The sequence below is a fragment of the Simochromis diagramma genome, unplaced genomic scaffold, assembly GCF_900408965.1.
Source record: "Simochromis diagramma unplaced genomic scaffold, fSimDia1.1 OVJJ01000334.1, whole genome shotgun sequence".
Lineage (NCBI taxonomy): Eukaryota > Metazoa > Chordata > Actinopteri > Cichliformes > Cichlidae > Simochromis > Simochromis diagramma.
This window is the reverse complement of record NW_024386764.1, coordinates 3,538,124-3,563,732: the sequence shown is the minus strand read 5'-3', so window position 1 is coordinate 3,563,732 and position 25,609 is coordinate 3,538,124. Positions and strand designations below refer to the sequence as shown.

Here is a 25,609-nt window from a genome sequence, read left to right as displayed (position 1 = left end):
ACAATTTTTTTGTTTGAGTCAATCTGGACAGCTACCTTTGTGTAGCCGTTTTTGAATTAAAGATATCGCCTCTTCTTTTATTAGACCTGTCAAAGTAATTTTTGACTACTGTCATCTTGTAGTCTATGAAAGGTAACAAGAAAAATCGAGCTCTCCCTGAAGAGACATTTGTTGGAGCTGGAACAGGGGATTTAATACTCTTTTTTAATTTAAAAACTAAAAAATAGTTCTCAAATTTACACATAATCCCATCCATTATGGGTTAATATAAAATCAGCTGAAAGCCAAGGCATGTTAGTAACAAGCACAATGCCACAGCTCTGACATGGACTCTTTTTTTTTTTTAAGGACGAGCTTTTACAAGTTGAGAATTAAGCTTAAGCTTAAAAACACTTTTAAAAATCACCAACTTCTCATCTGATCATACCAATGACAGGCTTACAAAAACATTGGTCATGTTATTACATTTGGATCTGCAATACTCAGTACTAAACCTCTTCAGCACTTAGCTCCACACATCGCAGGGACAAGGGAAACCTGAGCCCCAGATCCTCGTGACTGGCAGACCACAGATACGCTGAGTGTCACAGAGATGTGAAACGCTGCCAGATCAGCTCTAGTGCTTCTTCCACTGCCATGCTTTCTGCGTGCTGTACACGCTCACACCTGCTGAAATGTCCAGTTTGACCAGCCGTTTAAGTAATGAGTCCCAAAGTGATGTTTCTTTATTTCAATAAAGGAGAAAAGTCTAGACTTCTCTAATAATCTGGTAATCATTCGATACATTCAGTCTTTTCCTCTCAACGATAAAATCTGTACGACACATAAGGAGCCAATTATTCTTTGGTTTAATTCTGGCTGAAAAATTGCTGTTTAAATAATATAAGTATATATGGAAATAGATCCATAGATACATCTATCAGAAAAGGAAATAAAATCTTATCCAGAACAGGTCATCGTTTTCTACAATAAATTTAAAGTACAGCTGTAGTCACTTGTAAACTATATAAATCAGGGGTGGGGAACTCCAGGCCTCAAGGGGCGGTGTCCTGCAGGTTTTAGATCTCACCCTGGGTCAACACACCAGAATAAAATGATTAGTTCATTACCAGGCCTCTGGAGAGTCAAGCCATTTAAATCAGCTGTGTTGGATCAATGACACATCTAGAACCAGCAGGACACCGGCCCTTGAGGCCTGGCGTTCCTCCACCCCTGACATAACAATCATCCTCCAATTGTTTCTGGAAATTTGTGACAGATGCTCACACTGAAATTAGTAAAATCAATTAATTACTTCAGGACTCCATAAATAGATTACAGGCTGCTGAAGATGGACATTTTCCTTTAGGGTGCACAAGGTGAAAGCGGTACAGGGTCCGGTTAAGCCAGCCAGCCAAGTCAAGGCCACACACAAGTTAAAACACCCGAGCTCATACCTATCGTTGATGGGCTTTGACCCTCGTAATCGGCTAGGCCGGAAAGCCTGGTAGAAAGCAGTGGACGGGTTCCTGCATTTTAATTAGGAAGGGAAAAAAGAAAGTAGAAGCATGAGTGAAAAAACAGAAATGTGCATAGTCAGGAAGTAGAGCAAGAACTTGAACCACAATGAGGTAAAACTGAGGAGAGAAACATTTTGTCAGTCATCCGAGTGACTTCTTCAGTCTCAGCTGACTGCAGTTTCCAAACAGTAAATTTGCATAATGACTGAAACTAGAACCACTGATTAACAAAGGGCTGTGAGATCAGTTTCATGATCATTAATTTGCAAATTGCCATGACCATTGATTACCACGAGTACAATTCACAGAGAGTTGGGGAATGGCTGCAATCACATGATTGTAAGATGGTGAGAGATTAGGTTCCCTCCTCGATTCAGAGATGGCCTTTCCCTTTTTGGGTTTGAGCAGTGAGTCAAGGAGGCTAAAGGTAAGTAAGTCTGCAGGGTACTGAGGTGGAAAACAAGAATCGTGTCATTTGTATGAACAGCCAACTTAAAAGCTTTGACATGTCCACTCCAAACTTTGTGGCTCATTTCCCCAGACATGGATTAAGCATAGTCTTAGACTGAAACTTGTTTCCATTGGAGATCATTGAATGTTTTTGTAGTTGAGGGCTTGCTTTAATCCATGTCTGAGAAACTGTCTTACTATAATCAGCACTATTTCTAAAAATAAATAAATAAATAAAAATATCCTGGACAGACGAGACTACAAATTGGGAGAAAAATAATGATTATAAGGTTCGTGCTGGTTAATATGCCACGTCTGCATCTTCAATATAAAACTGTCTATGGAGCCTCCTCCTACAGTGTCTGCAGGGGTGGTCGACCAAAATCACAAACTACGCAGGTTAAATATATACAACACCCTGGAGGACCTAAAAACAAAATCCATCGTGGCTTAGGAATTCAGTTCCAAAACTAGAAGAGTGGGGTTAACCATCCACTACTGTATACTGTACTACTTACTGTCGAGCCTGATCTACCACTGAGTTTTCATATGCGAACCCTTGATAGATTTATATGTGCCACTCCCAGCCAACAGCAGCTCAGTAAACCCAAGTTTTCTGCATCTCTGCTTCGGTATTTAGACACTGTCAGTTTATAGAGCTCCCAAACAACACACTTCATGACAGCAGCTGTCACATCAACTCTGACAGAGCCAAAATACCTGGTTTTATTGGGATGGGGAAAATTTTGCATGCAAAATTAGGTCATTGTACAAAAGAAGAGGGCCGCCAGGTATGAAGAGAAGATGAGTGAAGGGGAGTCATTCAAAAATCAAGGAAGTAGAGAAAGAGGGGAAAAATAAGGGGGGGAAAGCAGTTATAAGGAAATATGGAACCACCGTGTCACCACACACCTCTCAGCATTACCCTGAGCAAAAGGTTGGTTTTTCATACCACACACTATATTACAGTGCACAGGACTATAGAGACTTTGTTTGCCTTTGCATTCACTCTGTTTTAGATCTCATTTGAAGGAAATAAACAGACTTTGTTTTCTTTTAAAGTGGGCAGAAGGCTAGCAAGCTCCTTTAGGTCCTCTCTCAATAAAGCAGGTCTACTTTAGACTACTTGGCACTCGCCTTTGTGGGAGGAAGAGCAAGTAAAAGTGAAAGAAAATGTACACCAGTTACAAGGCTCCGCACTGTCAGCAACTGGTAAGAGATGGTGTGTGAACATTGCACTTCTGTTCCCCCCTAAAAAAGGAACAATAATAAAGAAGCGCAGGTGAGGTAGATATGGTAGTCAGGAGCCTCACCCACAGGGAGAAGGTAATCCAGCTCAGAGATGAGACACCAAAGCAACAGCTTGTCATAATTTAAGTTTGTGACAGTTTAAAAGGAGCCTTTATCACAAAATAGAGGAAGCACCAAGCCTGAACACCACCAATGGCAACATGTGTATGTACTGGTATATGAATCCACTCTGTCAAACATTTTATTTGTTTCTCTGGGATTTCTCCCTGATGCCAAAAACTAAAATAACAATTATTGTTCTCCTCCTTTTTTTAAACTCAGTTTAATTTCACATTTCAGGTTTAGTTAGATGTTGTGACAGCCACGTTACACCCTTGACTGACGCCTCACAGTGAAGCAGAGCATATTAAGAGCTTAAGAAACTGAAATATTGTAATTATTGGATGAGAATATAAAGCTGTCCATTTTTAAATTTGCCACAGTGCCTCCAGTAAAGTGTAAAATGTTTTTTTTTTTTTTATTGTTTTACAAAAAGAATTTGCCATTTTATTTATTAGACAAGCACGTTTAGGTAGGGGTGGGCCGTATAAATGGTATATGGTAGAAACGATATGAATTTGGCCAGCGGTAGAGGTTTTGACTATACCGGGATAGCGCATAATGATGGTGTCATCAAGCTGCACCGGTTTTGGTCAAAAGCATTGCAGAGACTGCAAACGGAGGAGTTTTGGACCCAGATTACTCTGTGAGGCTCCTGACTACGGCAGCCGTAATGCTCCAACAATCCAACCAGGATTCATACATAAGGCGCACCGGATTATAAGGTTCACTCTCAATTTTTGAGAAAATTAAAGGATTTCAAGTGTTCCGTATTAGTGTGGAAAATACGTTATACAGAAGAAAAAAATATATATTGCGATATATATCGTTACCGCACATGCTTCAAATTTTACCGCAATATGGATTTTAGGCTATATTGCCCAGCCCTAGTTGGAGGCATCGAATCATTACCTAGTTTTATATTTGTTGTTTCCTCTTAGTTTTGGTTTGCCGTTGTCGCCATCATGAATGGTTCCGTTTTCTTTCAGTCAGTTGTGCACCTCAATTTTTGCAGCCGGCTGACTGATACGGAGTATGGTGTTGGTTCGGGGCAGAGGTGACATCACAGTTTGTGTGTGTGACAATCAAAAAACAACCAAAGCGGTGATGCAGTCCACTGTTAACATCACAGCAATGCTGCAGAAGAAACGAAGACTGCTCGCAGCTTCATTCTCTTAACCTTAAAGAATCTTCTTGTGCTTGAAGTCACAGTCACACATGCAGAATGGATACATGTTGCTGTCGCTGAGCTGCATTTGACAAGTAAACTGAAAGTTAATGTGAGTAACTGAAGCCGTTATTAGTCATGTAAATGACCAAGGTAACAGTGAATCGTTCTGGTGTATCAAAAAAAAAAAAAAAAAAAAAAAAAAAAAAAAAAAAAGAGTTCTCTATGAATAAGTCACTTTCGGCTTTACGAAACATAGTTCACAATTCAATCTTTTGGCAATTTGCAGAATAATCAAAAATTAATGACGTTTTTGTACTTGACTTCAGCGGTCCCAACCCCCGGGCCTCGGACCGGTACGTGAGTCGTTTGGTACCGGGCCGCAAGGGTTGAGGCTCAGGTGTGAAATGTATGGTTTTCATGGGTTTTATCGGTTTTCAGCGTTATTTTGTTATCGTTTTTATCGTTAACTTGGTTTTCCTGGGTCTTTTCACGTGTGTTATTTTGTTGTATTTATCCGCAACACCTTAAAGGCCGGTCTGTGAAAATATTGTCGGGCATAAACCGGTCCGTGGCGCAAAAAAGGTTGGGGACCGCTGCTTTACTTCACCTGCTGCCACTTGCATTGCTGCTGAAGGTGAATATTAAAGAGCACTGAAAACAGCTTCTTGCCCATTTGACCTTCAGCTGCTGGGGACTTTGGTTAGAAAACGTGAAAAGACTCTTGCGCAGCCTTAAGGCATCAATTTAGAAGTCACTTATCACAAGTGCACATGACTACACTTGATCTTAATCTGACTCTCTGTCAATCAGAGTTACAGTTTACTCATTGTTCCTGCATTAGCTGTTGTGAAAAGCCATAGAGTGCTTCCAGCTCGAGGAACTGCTTGCGTGACTCCTCAAAGAGTATCACAGGCCCTGAGATTTAAGGAGAGGTAATTTATGATCCATGCTGTCAAAGTACAGGTTGTCCTGGATTTATTTACCTGACTCAAAACAGTGAACAAAAATGACGAACTTAATCAGGTCACAGAAACACCAACTGACTGCTGCCAGTCGGGGGGAAAAAAACAAACAAAAAAAAAAAAAAAAAACGTACACTTCACCTTTCCTTATTAACTTGTACATTTTACATAAACCTAGGCAAGCAGAAAAGAAAGAATGATGTATCCATTTTATAATACAATAAAAATGTCATTACTTTAGGTTTTTCTCACAACTTTTTGGAGCAGATACACCTTATGTCCCATTGTAAACTCAGGTACACTGAACAAAAGCACCATCAACTGTCTACTGCAATAAAGAAAATAGAAAATACTCTACAAAAAGATTACCCAAAAAAAGATGCCTCCTGTTGGCTGTGCAGTCCGACATAAAGTCGCCATACTGTCACATCTGAGAGGCTGTTCCCTGGTCTCATGATGTATGCTTGACGAGGGATTTAACAGCCGGTGCTTTTGTCAATAAAGGAGGGTCGCTGTCACAGCCATTTATCACATGTGGAAAAAAGGACCTGCCAAATCAAACACGCAAGAACCATTTGGAGCAGTAACCACCATTTATGACTTTAGATACTTTGGTAATGATAACATTCTGAGAACAGTTTACATTATGATTATGTCACTGAACTTAACAGAACACGTAATCTCTGGTGTGACAGGAAAACATGAATGCCTCGTAATTTTTTATTTTAATAATGCATTTTTTTCTTAAATAACTTAGAAAAAAAAAATACAAATTTAGGGACAAAACCAGACTCTATAAACCTAACTTGGGATTGCAACCCGGTTTTGAAATGCTACTTATTTTTCTTTGAGCCCACCTCTGGAGCGCCATCTCCCCATTTATGGTCACCAAAAACTACATTTGTGTGGGTGTGACCTGATGGTGGGCCAAATATACTGGAAAGTGGACGGCGGACCGAGCAGTTGCATGAATTTTTCCTCGTAACACGGTGAGCGCAAACGGCTCATCGGCCAACGGGGATGTAACCCTTTTCATGGGGTCGAGCCCGCGTCCGTAGCCGACAAAATCCCAGCAGTGACGGCACAACCCCGCCCACTCTCTTATGGGAGGCTACAGAAAGCAGGAAATAAAAGAGAGGTTTGTTGGGGCATCTGTGGCTCAACTTAGAAAGACCTCAATGAACAACATCACAGTTCAGGTTTTAGCAATGTTAAAACAGGCAGCAAAACACTTCAGCAAAGCAAACGTGTAAAAGTCAGAGAAAACCTAGTGAAAATATGTCACGCTGATATGAGCATTCTCGTAAGCACTGGGTGTTAATTTCTGCTCGAGTTACACATAATTGTTACCATGAGCACCGATGAGTCAGTCTAATTCACAATCTGCGGTGGCTTATTCAGTTGGGTGGCAACCGATAGCTTCAGCCTGGAGCTACAAAGCCACCATTTCTGCTCAATTTCACTTTGCTGCGTTCGTGTTCACTGACTTGGCCGGTTAAATAAAGTGTAGAATCGGTTCCTGAAGCATGACACTGGCCTACTGAACTCTGCCACACTGGCCGTCAGCTCTGTTTCCGTCTTGACTCGTCAGCTGTTCTGTACCAACAGTGGCCTGTCACTCACACGTAACTCTGAGGTCAAGCAGGAAAGCAGGGCGACTCAGGGAGCACCGTTATCTGACAAGTGCTCCCTGAGTTTAGTTTAGTGACTATAAAAGCTGGGTTGGGAGCAGTTGACTCCCTTTATTGTTTCCGAAAATAAATAAAATAACTCACACGTAGCGACTTCCAATGCAAGTGCAGCTGCTTTGATTTAAGGCCTGTTCTTCAAGACCGCCCCAGCTGTCTGTGCATTCATACCCTCATGCAGATGAAGCAGTAGCAGATTCCTGTGACAAATCACAGCCAACTCCTTTAAAATACCACACACTGGGTGTGTCTCGTGGGCATTTCACTTACTGCCCTGAGGTAAACTCAACCTGATATAGATCTTTATCTCCTACAGGGAGGGTACAATGCAAAGGTTCATTTTACTTCTTTGCAATGATGTCAAATATAGTGCAAAGTTATCATGTTTGTTAGTGAAAAGTCAGTTACATTAAAATGCACTTTTGCAATTCACAATGCCTGGAAAGCTGGATGAAAAAAAAAAAAAGACTTAATTGTTGCAGACTGCACTGCAACACAGAGAGCTTTCAGATCACCCCTGCCACTGTGCCAATGCTCATTATAAGCTACTTTTTCAGACTGCATAGAGCAGGATCTATCAAACAACTACCCTTCAGTGCTTCTCGTGGTCTCTCGCAGCAACTAGTTCAGCGATAAAATCCCAACGCACTACCCTTCTTGGCCTTAACTGCTGCCTTGCTTCATGTGGTACACTCCACTGACAACACGGGAAGTGGTAGCTGAATATTTTCCATTGTTTGGTACTGAGTTTTTTTGGCTAACCTCGCTCTGAGCTAGAGGGGTGGCAAAGTGATGAATTGGATGAGTGGTTCACAGAAAACAGTGCTTTTTTTAAGGATGATTAGCCCTTAAGTGCAGAAACTATAAATATGGATTCTTGAAGCGCAGCGCTGTGTCAGCTGCATTCATGTTTCACAGCTCTGCAGCAGCTGATAAGAATGTGGGTGAAATATTTTAACATGTTAAACATAGAGGCTGACTCAGACTTAAAGTAGAAAGGCACGACGGTGTGAAAGCTCAGAAGGAACCAGTCATCCCATCTCACCACGGTGATGTCCGAGAGGTCAACCTGTCTCACACTGATTAATGTTTTTCAAAACAAGAAAGAAAAACAACAAAGTATTAGTGCTCACAATTAAAGAGTATAAAAGGGGGGGAGAAACAACATGGGCGTGAATAGTGCTTCTACAAATTTCTGCATTTTCCCCCCTGAAGAAAGTCTGATTCATAAGGGGATGACACAACAGGTTCAACAAAGCGTTATGAAAAGAATAAATATTTCATTGAGCTACACCCGCAGATACTTGAAGATAATTAGAGGAAGTTATTTGTTAGAAGCTGGGATATAAATCTGCAAAGGCTCCCTAAGTGAGGACAACAAGTTTAGGCACTTATGACAAATCCATCCTGATGCAGCGATAAGCCAAGGTGCCATCTGTTCAGATGTTGGTTTGAATGAGCGACTGTATGGTTATCAGACTACCCAGCCACAATGACTCACGTCCGTTTCCTTGCAGAAGTCTGCTCATTGTAAGACATCAGAGAAGGTGTTTCGGTGTTGGGGGCAAACTTAAACTGCGGCATAGTGCAGACAAGAGGAGACACTCGAGACAAACTCAACTTCAGAAAAGGAAAAGGGGGAAGACAGCAGAGGAAGCGGGCCACTGAATATGAAAGTGTACATCAAAGTATGAAAGGAAACGGAAGTTCTTACAGAATTTGCACGTTTCTCAGTTGATGACAGAAATGGATGCAAGATTCATCTTGCAAAAGAAATGTGATCTCGGCTGACCTTTCGAGCAGGTTGTGCTCGTCTTCCTTACTTGTAGAGAACTTGTGACTAAATCATTCAAAACTGACTGCAGTGCTGCACCCACATAACCAGATTAAACTGTGTTTTTGAGGGGGGAAAAATGCAAAAAAATAAAGGAAGCCACTGTAACGTGTTTTATTTTCTTTTCTTCTAAATTGTCCAGGTCAAATGAGGTGCAGATTTTAAACTGATTTGTCTAACTGCATAGCTACACACTCGAGATACCTCAATGGGAAGAAGACGGACTTAAGGAGAGGGGGAAAAAAAACTGGCAGTGATTGGTTACTGAAAAGGACAATCACGGAGGCAGCCAAACATGAGCACCGTCCTAAAAACTGAACTTCACTCTTTCAGTCAGTCCCACGCTGCCATACTGCAACATACACAGAGGAGGACCAGAAAACAGTGAAGAGTCACAGGCACCAGTGAGCCAGACTAAACCCACTGAAAGCAGGAGAGAGCTCTGAGAGGATGGATGACTCAAATGCAGCTGCCTGCCATGCTTTCCACACATCCTCATTACTCACTATGTAGACATCTTGGGCTCTGCGGGGCCCGAGGCTCTAAAACCTCGTTGTTCAGCCATTGCTTCTCTCTCTAAGAAGACTGAATGGCTCGACACACAGCTCCGCATTTTCTAAAGCAACTGGTTGTTGCTGAGCAGAAGACTTTTATATCCCACATACTTGCAGCCGACTGGCTTCTATTCGTGAACAGCTCTGATCTGCGGTCAGCCTTGAAAGCCTTGAACCACAAAAAGACATTATCCCAGAACTGCTGAATCACCTCTCCACTGCATTAACCCCAAATTATTTGAATGTTCTCGTTCTTCCTGCCCTTCCCCATTACAAGCTCCTTCTCCTTCTGCCCTCTTTTGATTTCTCATTTTAAGCATTTTTTTTTTTTTTTTAGAATTAATCAAAAGGAGAATAAGAAAGTGAAACTTGGTTGTGTGACCAGTTCTGCCCAGTTGCCCTAAAATCGTAGCATCTGACACTTGCAAAGAAACAGTCCACGAATAAACTTTGACAAGCTTTTCTCTCTTTCACTTCCTCTATTTTGTATCAGAATATCTTACTTTACCGTAACCCAACAGATGGAGATAACAAAGTCGGACATAAGTAAGGTGACTTCTGAGGAAGAAGACTCTGAAGTGCCACAGTCGTCAAAAAGAGTACCGTTTTAAACATGCAAAAGTGCCCTAATGGTCACCGAGTTGCATGCAATTTTGGTCTGAACCGGCCAGTGAAAGTGGAAAAAGGATTTTCTTGGCCCTTAGCCTAAACTCACTTCCTAAAACTGAAAGCACTAGCAGTCGCAAAGACAAAAAACAAAACTACATTTAGACTTTAAATAAAGAAACCTCAAGAAAACAAACCATGATACAGTTTCTTGGTAATCACAGATACCGCTGGTAACCATTTTATCATCTGCTACATAACAATTGTACACGTGACAAGCTTTTCACTGACGGAGTTTGATCGGCACATCAAATGCCGTTGCACTAATAAGTTGACTGGTGAAAAGTCCACATGGTATCCACCTGCACCGATGTGCAAATAGCACGTGTAATATCAGGTAAATTCACAGCCAGCAACAGGTCAGCCAACCTTCTGCACGCATTACTAAGCAGAGATGCAACGATCCAGCATTTTCCAATCCAATCGAATACCTTGGGTGTGGGCATCTACAGCTACCAATCCGATACCAGTTTTAAATTAATAAGCTGTAATCCTAACTGTGAGGATTGTGTGAATTAAATGAAAATTGTTTTAAAATGAAAAGTCGCTATTAATCGAATTTAATTACTTTTCCTTCTCATAGGCTTTTTGCATGGGGAGCTGCCAAACAGCTGGAGTAAAGTGTCATATAATCGAATTGGGGAGAATTCGTTATGTTACTAAAAACTTCCCAACAACTGTTAAACCAAATATAATATATAAACCAAATAACAAGCGTCGAGAGAAAGCATCGATGTGGTGAAGTCTTTCTGATCATGTCGATTCACTTTCAGCGTTTGTAGCTAAGAAAACACTTTTGCAAACACACAAACAGAATGTGTGAGTGTTGCAGCTGTGAAATATCTCCAACCTGCAGCCACATCGCTAAGCTTAGTTTTGCTGCTAGCAGCTAAGCTATCGCACAGTCAACACACAACACTACAGGACTGAATGGATCAAACCATGGATCAAACCATGGATCAGTTCATTGTTGCCAACATTCAATCCAGCTTTTTTGCTTTTTCAGGTATCGATTGGTACAGCAGAAGTATTGCTTCTGGTGACATCGCTAACATGGACTGGAACATTACACATCAGTCACATGTAGGAAGTACAAACTGGCAACGAGGACCTGTCAACAGCTAGTCCCGGGACTAGCTGTTGACTGGAAGGCCACCCTTTGAAAAGAGCTGAAGCATAACTATCATACTGTAACCACTCAGTCGAACCTGTTTTATACTCCGATTTGAAAAAACACCATCGGTTTACAGACATTGTCCTCATTCCTGGAATGTACTCAGGTTGATTTAATTGCTTTGCTTCCAGCACAAACTGAGTTAGCTACAGTGGCCCACCAGGCTCTTGGCTGTTTACTTGCCTTGGCAGACCCATCCTATTTGGAAGTGATCCCCTGACCACATCTTGCTGCGATAACAGGGTGGGTCCTGCTATGCTAACTTTTTCCGCCACTTTACCTCACACCACTGACCTCTGTGAGTCTTTATTTATAAAAATAAAATAAAATAAAAAAAAACCTAAGAAAAAAAAAAAATCTTAAAATCAATTTACTGTGCCATCACATGAAGAGGGCCATTTTTGGCCAAGTTAGTGAAACCAGTAATCAGCACTGTAAGGGTAGTTTGAGGAGGCACGATTAAAAGCCAGATTTGGTCGGTTATTAAGCATGTAAAAAATGCTGGTGATTGCTCAACCCCTAAACTTCCAGCACAAATTTAAAAGCAGAGGGAAGCCCAAGTATGACCTGAGGCTTCTGATGAAAGAACAGCACTGTTATTTAATTAAACCAGAAAAGACAGTTATGGCAAACAAAAAAACTGCATCAGCAGTTTAGAAACAGACAGAGTGTGTTACCAGCTCCGTTTCAAGAGACAGAGCCGGCACGCTAGACGGAGACAGACAGGAGGGCAGGCTGAGCGGTCTCGCCCAAAAACGGAGCTGTTGCAGACCCGCTTGCTCAGTCTCCAGCCCGGGGCATCCCACAATCACAGCCATTCAGCAGTCCTGGAATATGTCCCCTGGAAGTTCAGGCAGGTCAGCTATCTGTGGAAAATAGCTGCTGCCTTGTCTCCAGGCACTATAGAAACCAAACCAACCAACACACACACACCATCCCAAACCTGCCTGTTCATCCCACACTGTTCTCAATCTTTTCCAACTACAAGTCAAAGGGGGTAAGGCACTACAACACATGTACATTCAGACTATCAAAACTGAAAGTAGACATGCTTTCTTAAGGAAAAATATTACCAAAAGTTACCAATATATTATAGGCATGGAAGAGAGAAGCTGTGGAAAAGGTGGCTTAAGTATTCTTCTTTAGATGAGATCCAAAACAACTCATTTGTGACAAAATAGTCAGCTGAGAACCATTACAGGCTAACCGTTGAGCTACTCGCTAAGCTCTTACTCAGCTTTAAGTCAATCCACTGTTAACACATTCTTGCTGGCAGCTGCTTTAAAGAATGCCAGCTGCATTAAATGTTGCCCCCCTTCCAGTAAAATGACTCTCCACTAACTGAGTATCACTCTTCCCCTAAAATGCTGCAGGAGTGTAACTCCTCTGGAGGCAGATCAATCACAGTTTCTCCTAAAACTGAACTCACTGTGCGTCTGACCTTTCACAAAGCTTTGTGTGACATTCAATGTGAATGAGGAGAAATTCACAGCGTAATATTTGAGCTTCCGCAACTTTACGGTGCTGACATTAGTGGACTGTCAGGGAAGTTGAGAAAGTCTGGCAGCTGTCTTGCCCTCTTTTGGTTGGCACATGTAGATCAGCTTGCTTTGCAGATAAGAGCGGCAGTCTTTTAATCTGGCGGAAACCCAAAGTTTATAAACCAAAGCGTGTGATTATATGGTAGCTGTTTCAAACATGCAGAATGACCGGAAATTTCCCTTCACTTGGGTTACTGCCGTTCATATTCTTCGCATACAACTCAGTGTGGAGCTCTCAAATATGAAGGTGCTTATATGCACAAAGGTGAGGAAAGGTAAACAAGCCATTTCCACATGTAAACCTCTGACAACGTCATGACAATCAGTTTACGGCACTGCCCTCTCTGTCACCACGTGATGGCAGATTCTGCAGATCGGATGGGTCCTCACTACAGAAACGCTCTTTCATGTTGTTGGTGAGAGTAGGTGTCTGAGCAAAACATGTCAGACACATGACACTGCTTCTCTTCCCTTTTAAAAAAAAACCCCAAAAAAAACATGGACTTTGTACTGTGGGTCTGTTGAGGTAAAGACTGATTCGGACGTGCGCTTTCTCACCACCAATCTGCTTCTGTAAAGGTCTCAAAGCCATATAATCTGCATGATCACCACCCATACAAGATAATCACTTGCAACAATATACAGAAGCTGTAATTAATCTTTCATTTTCACCATTTTGGAAGCTTCATCTCAGCCAAACCTACACTTTAGCACAGAAAATGAGTCAAAACAGTATTTCAAAAAGACAAACAGAAAACAAACAGGACCTGCCTGAACTTCCTCAAGAAAAATGACAACGGTATCGGGCAGGGAAAGGTGGACGCTGTGCGGGAGCAGCTGAGAAAAGTCAGATGTAAGGGAAAAGGCTCTAGTAAGAAGTGGAGGGCATGGGGCAAAGTACCGGGATATAAATAAACCAGGAGTAGTATTTTTTAGTAATAACACGTGAAAACAGAAGGCATTTTTAAACGCATAATCACATGACCTACAGGTACATAATCAATCTGATTTATGTTCAGTTCCTGAAAATGAAACAACAAAATGGCAAACAGTCTCAGAATTAGCTGCAGACTGCGTTTTATCCTGTTGCATAATTAAGCCTCCACTGCTGGGCCGCTTGAAACAATGTCATCAATTACACATTATTAATTAACATTCCTAACTGAGGCGTTACAAAAAGGGGGGTGGCCTCTCCTGGGAGAGCTGAGAGCCAACTGCTCCAACTGATGGAAATCGATTTGTCCCGGGGCAGCTTCATCACTTTATTTGGCAAAGACCGCCGAGCATAGACACTAACCATTCCAAGCTGGAGGAAAATCATTGTCATCTCACAACTCCACCCCCACAATGCTTTGTTCCACTTTTTGTGATGCACTCTAATTCAAAACAGAACAATGAAACTTGGAACAGATTCCTCAGCGAGACAGCGGTCGTTCACCCAACGGGAAGAGAACAAGCTGGGTGTGTTTCATTAAAAACTTTTCCTTTTTTACAATCCCTTTTCTATCTGAGACTTACAAGAGTTATGAGTTACAAGTTAACATGACACTTTAAGAGATGTGCATAAAAATGATGCCACCGGCAGCCCAACTCGTTTTTCCCCACAACCTCTCCTCACAAAGGTTTTGAGGTCTGTGAAAACTGAGCACGTGAAACAGATAAAATTTTATATTTGTTTCATAAATAGCAACATGCACTTGCAGCCACGAGCAGCAACAAAGGAGGAAAAGTGAAAGACTGAAGTACTGACATATGAACTTTAACCAAAAGGTCAACATCTACTCTGTATGCTTGTAACAGGGCACAGCATCTCTTACAGTTTCAGGTCAGACCTCAGGGCAGGAAAAAAAAAAAAAAAAGCCTTTAAACAACATTTCTAAGCATCAGAAAGCGTCACCCCGTGTAGCCGAATGAGCTCAACTAGTTTTTCATCAGTTGAATATGCCCCATGTCATGTGCAGAACCGAGAATCTTTGAACTGGAATTTTAACTAAACCTATTGAGCCTGGGTTTAGAGGGGCAGCATTTGATATTAGATCAATGTAACACTATCCATGTTGCTGTAATGCTAATTGTGATGGTCCTATGTCAGCACACAGTACTGCTACAATGTCACAGAGCAGAGCGAGTGCACACAAAGACAACATATCAGAATATCATGAGTCAACACTGAATGAAGTTGATGTTTCAACATTGACGACTCAGAACAGACCTTAAAGTAGACAGAGCAGAAGGCAGCTATCGTTCAGCTGATTTGGTCAGCTGTGTCATTGCTGACACACAAACAGCTTACGTGCCTACTATCACTTCCACAGGTGTTTGTGATGTAGGTGTGTGTCTCCCGTCTGTCCACACCACCTTCTTGACACGTCCTGTCCTGTTGCCACAATCTACACAATCACTGATGTCACCTTCGTTCACTCAGTCTCACGCACATGCACAGCAAGAAATCGGCACTTTATGATGACGCACACTGCGATCCGCTCATTATATTAAGCCTTGTTTAATGCTGCTAAGACAAAAAATCTCCAGCAAATATGACTTGCTTCATCAGTATCTGGACTAAAGGCAATAAAAATCAGGACTCTTCTCCTCAAACACACACACACACCCTACTGCTCTAACTATGTCATGCACAATAAGCACACTAATAAACAGAGACCAACACAAATACAGGACAGAGTATGCACGTGTGTGTGTGTGTGTGTGTGTGTGTGTGTGTGTGTGTGTGTGTGTGTGTGTACGCCATCCAGGTTATTCTTGGCTCAAACATCACCTCTCCAGCAGTACTGTCTGCGTCGAAAAGACCAGCAACATTTCAGCTCAAGGTCTGCAAAGGCCATTCGACAGACCCTAAAGTAGACCACGTGTACATTAGAAGCCCACTGTGTAGGCACGTGAGGCGTCTGCATTAACAAGGTTGGGAAGACTGGGAAAACTGCTCATGGTGAGTATGCTAACCATCTCTCGACAGAAAGGAGATTTTTTTTTTTTTTTTTTCTTAAAGCCACATTTGGGGAGGTGGCTGCATAACAGCTACTGTCTGTGTTGCAACTTATTCGAGAGCCCGTTATCGTCCACTCAAAAGCAGAGACACATTCTGTGGCTGAACAGGAGTTTAAGGGATGGTGAAAAGACAACTATTCAGTATGGACTTGATCCAGTGTGAGTGCCCCATTACTGACAAAGACAGAAATTAGCTCCCATCTACGCCCGTTTTTATTTGCCCTCTACTCCTCGAATCCAAACTTCCTCAAAAACATAACTCAGAAAAAAAAAATTAAATACTGCTTTGTGTTTGTACTACTGAATACTTATTCACAGCATGCTTTATTTGGGCAGTGATGAAGAAAGAGGTGTTCTACACAGTGTTGAGTATGACCACACTGCTCCAGAATGAAACAACAATGCTTAGTGTGAGGGCACACTTCCAGATACAAAGTCGCTAGCTGTAGAAGTCTATTAGTGCTAGATTTTAAGTACAAATAAATAAATGAAAATTTCTTGTAGGCATTTGTTTACTCTCTTACCTGTCCCCGTCCATATCCATGGTAATATGGATGCCAAACAGGCTGTTGACAGCAGGAGAGGGTGGGTTGGGGCCCTCGCTGAGAGGATTCACACCATCTTTTTCTGGCACCACACCGGCAGTGTGCTGAGGTAGGGCATCAGTATTCGGTCCGCTATCATCTGGCTGGTTACTGAAGACGGTGGGAAGGCCTACTGTGGCTCCTCCGTGAGCTCCCTGGAGCTGGATATGTCCTCCTGGGTGTCCGGGACTTGGCACACCCGGAGAAGTGTTGGTTATACTGGGCACTGTGGAAGGCACATTATGGCCACCGCTGTGAGAGGTAGTGGTGGTGGAAGGTGCAGGAGCAATGCCTAACCCTCCTGAAGGCTGAGTCTGACCAGCGGCCTGACAGGGGGCTACCATAGATGGTGCGCCACCAGCTTGCAGCGGTAGGCCCTGGGCTGAAGCTGCTTCTCCACCTGGCACCACTGATCCAGGACCAGTAGGGGTCATTACAGGTGGGGACACTTGTCTAGTTGGGGGTCCTACAGCAATGGAAGTCACGGGAAGGTTCTGAGCGCTCGAGCCAAAGTGGGGCTGATGAGTTGAGTAAGGAAACTGCTGGGCCTGTGGGGCGGCAGGCATGGAAGTATTCTGCTGCATTGTAGATTGGTGCACACCATTGAAGCTGTTAGAGGGGAAGGTCTGAGCAGCTACAGGCAACATATTAACCTGAGCCTGGTATGGTTGCTGTGATGATGAAGTTGTGTACCCCGTGGGTTGGAAGGCACTTGCTCCGCTTCCTATCTGAGAAGCCAAGCTGTAGCCTTGCTGCCAAGACTCTGAAGGGTGTGGGTGGGCGGGGTTCCCAACAGAGGCAGAGTAGCCACTCTCCGTGGCGGTGTCCAAAGTCTGAGAACTGCTAGTGAAGACAGAATTACCAGTGGCCCCTAATCCACTGTCCCGGTCTAAACTGTGGTCATGAGTCAAAGTGGACTTTATACTGTCACTCCGATTAATATTTGAATCTGAATCTCTCTCATAGTACTCAGTACATGTCCACCTGCCCCGTCTGAAGGGCTCTCCAGTACCATGGTCAAGTTTGATAACTCTGAAACGGGAAGTAAAGTTGGTGCTCACGGGAGCTGTCTGAGCAGCAGTGCTAGATACAGTGGAACCAGGGACCGCACTGGTGGCTGAGCCTGAAACAAAGGGCTGAACTGTAGCTGACATGCCCACACTTCCTCCAACACTATGTGGGGTAGCACGCCCAGAGGCCATACTGATATTATGAGAGAGCCCCCCGTTGACAGGCCCCGTGTTAGGCAGCTGGCCCTCCTGAGACTCCCCGGCATTGCTTAAGGTTTCCTCGGATGAACTCCTGTCACACACCCCCAGTTCACCCCGAGAGCCGTCAAATATTTCCGACGACACATCCTCCGTCCGGGATTCGTCCGGATCGTCCAAGCTCTCGGCGTCGTCAGGGATGGTGTTCGCCGCCACCTGAGCCTGCGTTACACTCGTGATCTGGAAACAACTTTTCTTCTTCGCCTGCATTTTCGACATGTTGACTAACTGCGTCAAGTTCTGTCAGCTCCCAGATGAAACCAAGAGCTGCGCTTACTGCTCTTGCTAAGTGTTCACAGATAAAGGATTTGACACAGGCATGTACCGTCACAGTACATTTCCATACCGTTCCTCTTTCTTCTCCCTCCTGTCCGAGGAAAAAAAACGTGTCACAACCGAGGCCAGACCACGACAGGAGTCCCGCAACGTTTCCGCGGTGTCCGGTCGCAGCAGACGGGCCGAAGCTCTTCTCCTCCTCCCGGCCTCTCTCTCCCTCTCACACACTGTCCCTCACACACATACACACACGGTCGGCCTTCCTTGTGTCCCGGCAGCGGAGTTGTAAACAGGCCCTTGTCAAAGTTCTTGCTGAGCAGCTGCCACCGGTACTTTAGTCTGAGGCGGGCCCGGTGTCTCAGACCACTCTCCTCTCTCAGCTATATATGTACTTCTGAGCAGTTAGCCAAGTTATCTGATGTTAGCTACTTTCCCCTACCTCGGCACCAGCATGTGCGACATCATGATGTAAACAACTCCTCGGCTTGTCAAAAAATAATATATAATCCAGCAGTGTGGGAAGAAAACGTCCCAAAGTCGGCGAAGTTTGCCTCTCGCCGTGGGGACAGCTCACTTTTGGCAGCAGCTACTAGCAACTAGCTGACAGATAACCACTTTACTACGGCGGCTGTGAGCTAACGGGCAGCTAACTCCTGCCCGCCGCTCTCCTTACGCGACAAGATGGCAAGCCGAAGTGCATCCTGGGTATGGAGGTCAAACTACTTTTCGGATATCTTAAAAGTAAATTTCACAAATTAAAGGCACATTTTTAAATATATCAAATCTTTTAATTTAAACCTGCCAAAAATAAAAAAAACTATAGTTTATTTTACGTTAAAACCTTTTACATTAAAAACGACTCCGTTCATTGCCGTCGTCAGTTCCGGTTGACGTCACACACGCAGTGGAAGCGGAACGATTCCGCCAGTGTTTCGTTACTAGATTGAACTGTTTTGAGTTTTTTTGTGTTTTCAAACTGATTTTAAATCCACCTTTTGTGTATTGCCATGTATTACAGCGTTTCATATTCGACAGCGCCCCCATAAATCGTCTTAGTTAAAAAAGCAACAGTTTATTTTTAGCTGTACGGCTTTAAACTGACCTCTTTTACAAGAATCGGTTTCTATACGGGAATAATGCGTGACACATGTACTTTTGAGCCATACCTAATATTTTATAGAGTCGTGGCAGTGAGTCATGACGGGTAATTGTTTATGGATGAATCATTTAATTAATCTTAGAGCGCCTATCATAATCATTCAAAGCTCGCTTAAGTAACTCAGCTTAGTGCTGTGTATTAATATCTGTGACTAAAAGTTACTACAACTTAAAAGTGAAAAACAGATCATACGCATGAGAAGATCTCACATTAGGCTGTTGCTGCTGGAAAACGTTGACATGAAGCTTTTATCACACAGTCCCAATTCTAAAGAAAGTAAGGGTGCTATGTAAAATGTAAATAGAAACTCAATGTAATCATTTTCTAATCTCAAAAACCATATAATGTAATATTTAATATAACTATTTCATAGAAAATATGAGCGAATTGTGAATTCGAGGGGAGCAAAACATCTCAAAAAATTTTGGATGGTGCAACAGAAAGCTGGAAAAGAAAGTGATATTTGAGAGACACAACTGGAGGAACATGCTGCAGGTTAGGGTATCTGGCAACATAATATAAAAAGAGCAACTTACAGATACAGACTTCACAAATCTGCAAACATCCCCCTCCACAAATTTGGACACAATTTCAGAATCACTGTCTGTGAACACTGTGTTTGTTATGCTATCCACAAACGAGGTTAAAGCTCTATCATGCAAAAAAGAAGGAAAACTGTTGAATCAAAATTTTAAATTCATTTTAGTAAACATGGACGTTCCATCCTCCTGACTAAAGAGAAGAGGGCCCATCAAGCTCATTATTTTATCATTAGTCCTTTAAAAAGCCTGTGTCTCTGATGGTATAGGAGTGCGTTAGTGCCTACAGCATTGACAACTCGCACATCTGGAAAGGCCCCATCAATCCTGAAAGGCTTATACAGGTTCTACAGCAACATATGCTCCCATCCAAGTCCATCAGCTGGTCTCCTTGGGCTTATGGACTGCTGTTAAAAGGTGATAACGGTGATAAACATGGCCCTGTCAAACCTTTTTGACACGTATTGCTGCCATCAAATTCAAAATGACCTTATTGTTTCCTTAAAGTTTTGGAAGTTTCAACATTGGATGTGTCTTTTTCATTGGATTTATGAGAATTGAAAATCACTGTGTTCTGTTTTACATTTTACACACTGTCCTAATTTTGGGGGGATTGTGGTTGTAATTTTTTTAAAATAATAATTTACCACCATTAACGTCTAGCTGATAATTACCAGGTGCACTCAGTCTTAAAGTTTTATCCCTCACTGAAATCTATGAGCTCACACATCCTAACAGAAAATACGGGTCCAGATCAGTTGTGTCATTTGTCAAAACAATTAATTCCCATACATCACAGTTGTTGGAAGACTGCCAATTGTCATTCCCAGTTGTGTCCATGAGACAGGAAATGATTCACTTGGCTCATGGGCAGGTTGACCTTTAATGGGAAATCACATTGCTAGTAGAGGTCAAATTATATGACAGAGTGTTTGTGAGAAACAAATAATTAGTGTTGTAGTTTTTTTTTGTCTGTGTGTGTTTTGTTTTTTGTTTTTTTTGTTGGGGGTGGAGCTGGGGGGGGTGAGGGGGGTTGCAATAGTCAACATGTGGAAGAATGTACACATGGCCAAGCAGCCTGACAGGGACCAGGAAACCGGTGATCCCTGTTTCAATCCAGCGGTTCAGTGTGGACAATGGAGGACTATAAATACCTCGGAGTACATATAGACAATAAACTGGGCTATGTTAAAAACACCTCTGCACTTGGGGCGGCTGAGGTCTTTCAACATTTGTCGGTCAATGCTGTCAGAGTCTATTGTGGCCAGTGCCATCCTCTATGCTGCTGCATGCTGGGGCAGCAAGTTGAGGGTCTCGGATGCCAACAGACTCAATAAACTGATCCTCGAGGCCAGTAATGTTTGGGGATGGAGCTGGACTCCCTTAAGGTGGTGTTGTAGAGGCGGATGTTGTCCAAGATAAGGGCAATACCTTATAATACCTGCTAGACAATACCTCCCACCCACTCCACGACATGCTGGCCAGTCACAGGAGCGCGTTCAGTGAGAGACTGAGATTACCCAAATGCACCACTGAACAACACTGGAAATCATTCCTGCCTGTGTCTCTCTCTCTCCATACAATTCCTTCATCTTGTCGTACAGTACACAAGTACAATAGTTACACCCTTTTGCACATCCTCTATAGTGAAAATAACAAATAACAAGTTTTATAGTTTAGAGTGAAATGTCAATCATATCATATATTTAATTGCTGTAATATTGTGGATATTTATAATTACATTCATTTAAATATATTATGTCATTTAACTTTGCAATAAATTGTATTATTTAATTTAGTTCAGACTGTTACTGTTCTTATTGTCTTGGAGTTTCCTTAAGGATTAATAAGGTATTTTTGTTCTGATTCTTGCACACAGGATGAAGCGGCTTTTGCACAGTTTCAAACTAATCATAACTAACGATTCGTTTTCATACAATATCTGCAAAAATGGTGCTCACTCTGTGCCCCAGGGCAGCTGTGGCTACAACTGTAGCTGCCTCCACCAGTGTGTGAATGTGAGAATGAATGAATAGTGGAATTGTAAAGCGCTTTGAGGGCCCCGAAAAGCGCTATATAAATGCAATCCATTATTATTATTATTAATATTATTATTATGAATATGTTCACACAGTATTTGTTTTTTGTTAAATTCAGTGCACACAGGGTTAAGCTGTTTGTCTTTTGAGTTAGAGATTATTCTGTAAATTGTATATGTGAGTATATCTGTGGGAAACCTGTTTCACAAGCTTTCAACTGCTTAATTTGGACTATAATTCAAACAAATGTAAAATGAAACAAAATCCACATTTATATCTTTTTATTTGTTGAAACTGCCCACACAATGAAGCCTTTTAATCCTGGTATAAACTCAGACTGTCTGGGTTATCATCCGGCATGACCGGACACGAAGAGCTGCTGTCGGTGCTTTCCAAACATGGCCTTTGTGTCATTCCCATTAGTTTGTCATTCTTGCTGTGTAATTTGCATTATTATCTCAGATTATCATTTTGTTTCTCTAAGTTTGTTAAAATAAACTGGCCCTCTGACCACTGGTGGTGGTCAGAGGGCCCGGTGGCGCCAGTGTCCAGCAGCCTCGCCTCTGTCAGTGCGCCCCAGGGTGGCTGTGGCTACAATGTAGCCGCCATCACCAGTGTGTGAATGTGTGTGTGAATGGGTGGATGACAGATTGTGTAAAGCGCTTTGGGGTCCTTAGGGACTAGAAAATAAACAAATACAGGCCATTTACCATTTAAAAAAACATATTCTTAAAAAGTAGCTTTTGTTATAGTAACGTAAAGGCCCATAAACTGGAGGGCATTAACACATGTGGCCTTGAGCGCTCACTCCTCTGGGGACAGAAATATTTTCATTATGGACAGAAGTAAAACCTGTTTAAAAATAGAAGGGGAGGAGGAGCGGGAGGGTGGAGCCCGGTTGTGACACATCTCATATCTGAGTAATGTGTTTGCTGGCCAGGTGATTTCACAATGCAAACTTGAATTCATGCGGCCGCAGTGACTCAGACAGCATGAGTGGCTCTATTGCAACTCACAAGATACGAATCCCAAGATGTGAATCACACAGATTTAATGATATGGGCTCATAAAACCTTTGGCAAAATGGGGGGCGTGTTGTCTTGTGTATTATCTCAGAGTGTACATATTGTATATGCATGTGTTCATATATCGCTTGCACTTTGGATTAGATGGCAAACTGCTCTTTATTGTTTGAGTTGTATACTTTTTCAGTGACATTAAACTAAGTCTAATCTAGTCTAGTTTTCAACACCATAACCTATTTTTCCAGGTTTTATCCACACTAGTAACTGATATTGACTTATTTCCAGTGACCTGATGGCTAGAGGTTATTGCGTCAGAAAAAAGCAAAGGCTTGTGCTCAACTGCTGGGTAGTTTGTCACAAGGTCAGTGCATGACACAAAGAAAAATAAATGTGTCATAGCTGATTATTTCAGAGGCTTCAGTTGCTTTACAGTAAAGAAGGATTGTTTTTCATGACTTGTCACAAAGCTTACATTTCTCTGTTATTTTTGCTTGTAGCGGTAAGTTGTGAAAGCTTGCAAGGGATCTGAAAAATTGAAATGTGATGATAGGTTACAATGCAATTAAATTTATATAGCGCCACATCACATTAGCAGTCCCTTTAAGGCGCTTGTTATTGTAAGGTAGACCCTACAATAATGCAGAGAAAATCCCAAACAACCCTGTATGAGTAAGCACTTGGCAAAAGTGGGAAGGAAAAACTCCCTTATAACAGGAAGACACCAGCTCAGGATGGGGCAGCCATCTGTTGCGACCGGGTGGGGGGAGGGGGAGTCATCATGGTGGTTTGAACAAAGCTGCAGTTAAATTTCCTTCAAGGGTCCTTTGTTGCATCTCTTTCCTCTCATTTCCTGTCACTTCTCATCTGTGATTGTTTGCAAAGGTTAAAATGTAGGAAAATAAAATGATTTATTTACTTTCTTCTTTGCTGTAGCTAAATCTATATGTGCACAGTGACATCCACATCCAAGTGAAAAATTCCATGTTTCTATCATCAGAATAAATATGTTTAAAGACTTGCACAGTGTAGTGAGAAGTATTGCTTCATTTCTCTGTTTATTATTTGTATTTATTATTTCATGAGGGAAATAAAGATGTTAATCTGCCTTCACAAAGGAAGAAGGTTTCTTGGGTTTTTCCCCACATAAAACAAACAAACAAAATTATGTTTTTAAGGTCAGCACCCTTCATGCTCTTTTAATTTAGTCAAATATAGTACAGATGTTCCAAGTAAATGTATTTAACTCTTGTGTAGAGTTCATTTTTTTGTTACTCATCCAGCATTTGTGGGTCTTTAAAGTCAATACAGCCATGATTATTTAAGTAAAAATACTTAACAGATATTTACTTTATTCCAGTTCCAAACAATGCAGACCACATAATTAATATTCAGAATTGACCCTAGTTAAAAAGGTGCCATTCATTTTTTGTATTTTTGTCATAAACAGAAAATTATGGGTGAAAAAAAAAACATGTTTATCTTAAGCAGAGTTCAGCCCAGTTGAATAGTCTGTTTATGCCAGCCTATAAAAATATCTGTGTTGTGTAAATGCTTCTTGTACTTGATGATGTGTCGTCCTGCCAATCTTTCACACACACAATGCAGCTGTTCTTTTTGAATCTAACAGAATTTAGATTAAATCAGGGAGCATCTCCTGTTTTGAATTTCTGAAAAGTTGAAAAGTTGGCTCATCTCAGAGTTCACTGATGCTTCTTCAAACTCACTTTCACTACACTCTGAATTGATTTTGTTGCTACAGCACCTGGTTGAGCCGGTGGGCTGTCTACTAAAGGTTGGAGTCCTTGTTGTAAGGTTCTGGGTTGGAGTCCGTTTCCTGCATGTTGACATGGAGGAAACAAGAAGCAATGACTGAGCAGGCGACGAAGGACCAGGGTAGGACATTTATACACATGATAATGAGGTGAGGGATAAACAGCTGGGAGATAGATCAGGAATACTGAGGAGAGGGAAGTTAAACTAGACAGTGCAGACAAAGGACCGACAAAACAGCAAGTAACTAAACATGAAATCAAAGACAAAATCAAGACAAAGCAATGCAAAACAGAACACAGAGACATGAACAGACATAAGAACATTAGAGAGGAAAGAGATGTAAATTAAAACCAAGATAGGAGCCATGGGCTTAAAACCAAAGAAACATCACTGAATACTGCAACAAGGCCCAAAACTCAACACTCTGTCCTGGACTCAGGAACCCTAACACTATCCAGTAAAGTCAAAAGGACTCCCTTCTTCCTCTTCATCATCTTCCAAATCTTCTCTCTCGTCTAAAATCCCTGAGCAGAGAATCTTCAAGTGTCTTCATCAAATAAATAGCTCGACACAGGAGAAGCTGTTTATTCCCAACCCCAATTTACAGCTGGGTACCTCTACACTTTCATGACCCACGGGTCCAGTGGACCCAAACAACACATTTTTCATTTCAGATCAATTTTACTTATAGCACCAAATCACAACTGCCGCCTCAACACATTTTCTATTATACAGTAAAGACCCTACAATCAGATGACTTACAGCTGTCTTAAAGCAAGCTCCTGGTGAGAGTGGGAAAGAAAAACTCTGCTTCAACAGGAAGAAACTTCTGTCATAATTGGACATAGTAGAGAGCTGGAGTTTAAAATTAATTACTGTATAAATAAATGTGTAAAGCCAGTGTGAAGTCCCACAATGCCACACAAAGGTTAAGGAAGCTGCTGTCAGTGTTTCATTTTAAAAGAAACACTCAAGCAAAGTATGAGAAGGACAAGGTTGCACTTTATTGCTTCGGTCACTTCCTGCAAGTGTTCAGAACAAAATTGGAAAT

General features: G+C 42.0%; 1 protein-coding gene across 3 annotated transcripts in view; it reads right to left on the bottom strand.

Annotated features, from left to right (window-relative positions):
* The window catches only part of tsc22d2 (TSC22 domain family 2), a 31,825-nt gene extending 13,105 nt beyond the window's left edge, over positions 1 to 18,720 (bottom strand). The window contains exons 1-2 of one of the 3 annotated variants that reach the window (XM_040032157.1): positions 16,420 to 18,720; positions 1,437 to 1,508 (exon numbers count right to left, since the gene is read on the bottom strand). In XM_040032157.1, coding sequence (XP_039888091.1) covers positions 1,437 to 1,508; positions 16,420 to 17,966 — 1,619 coding nt within the window. In that variant the 5' untranslated portion in view covers positions 17,967 to 18,720. Of the gene's footprint in view, positions 1 to 207; positions 1,509 to 16,419 lie in introns of those variants that run through there. The other 2 variants (XM_040032151.1, XM_040032145.1) reach the window with 2 other exon arrangements.
* Positions 18,721 to 25,609: the final 6,889 nt, after the last annotated feature.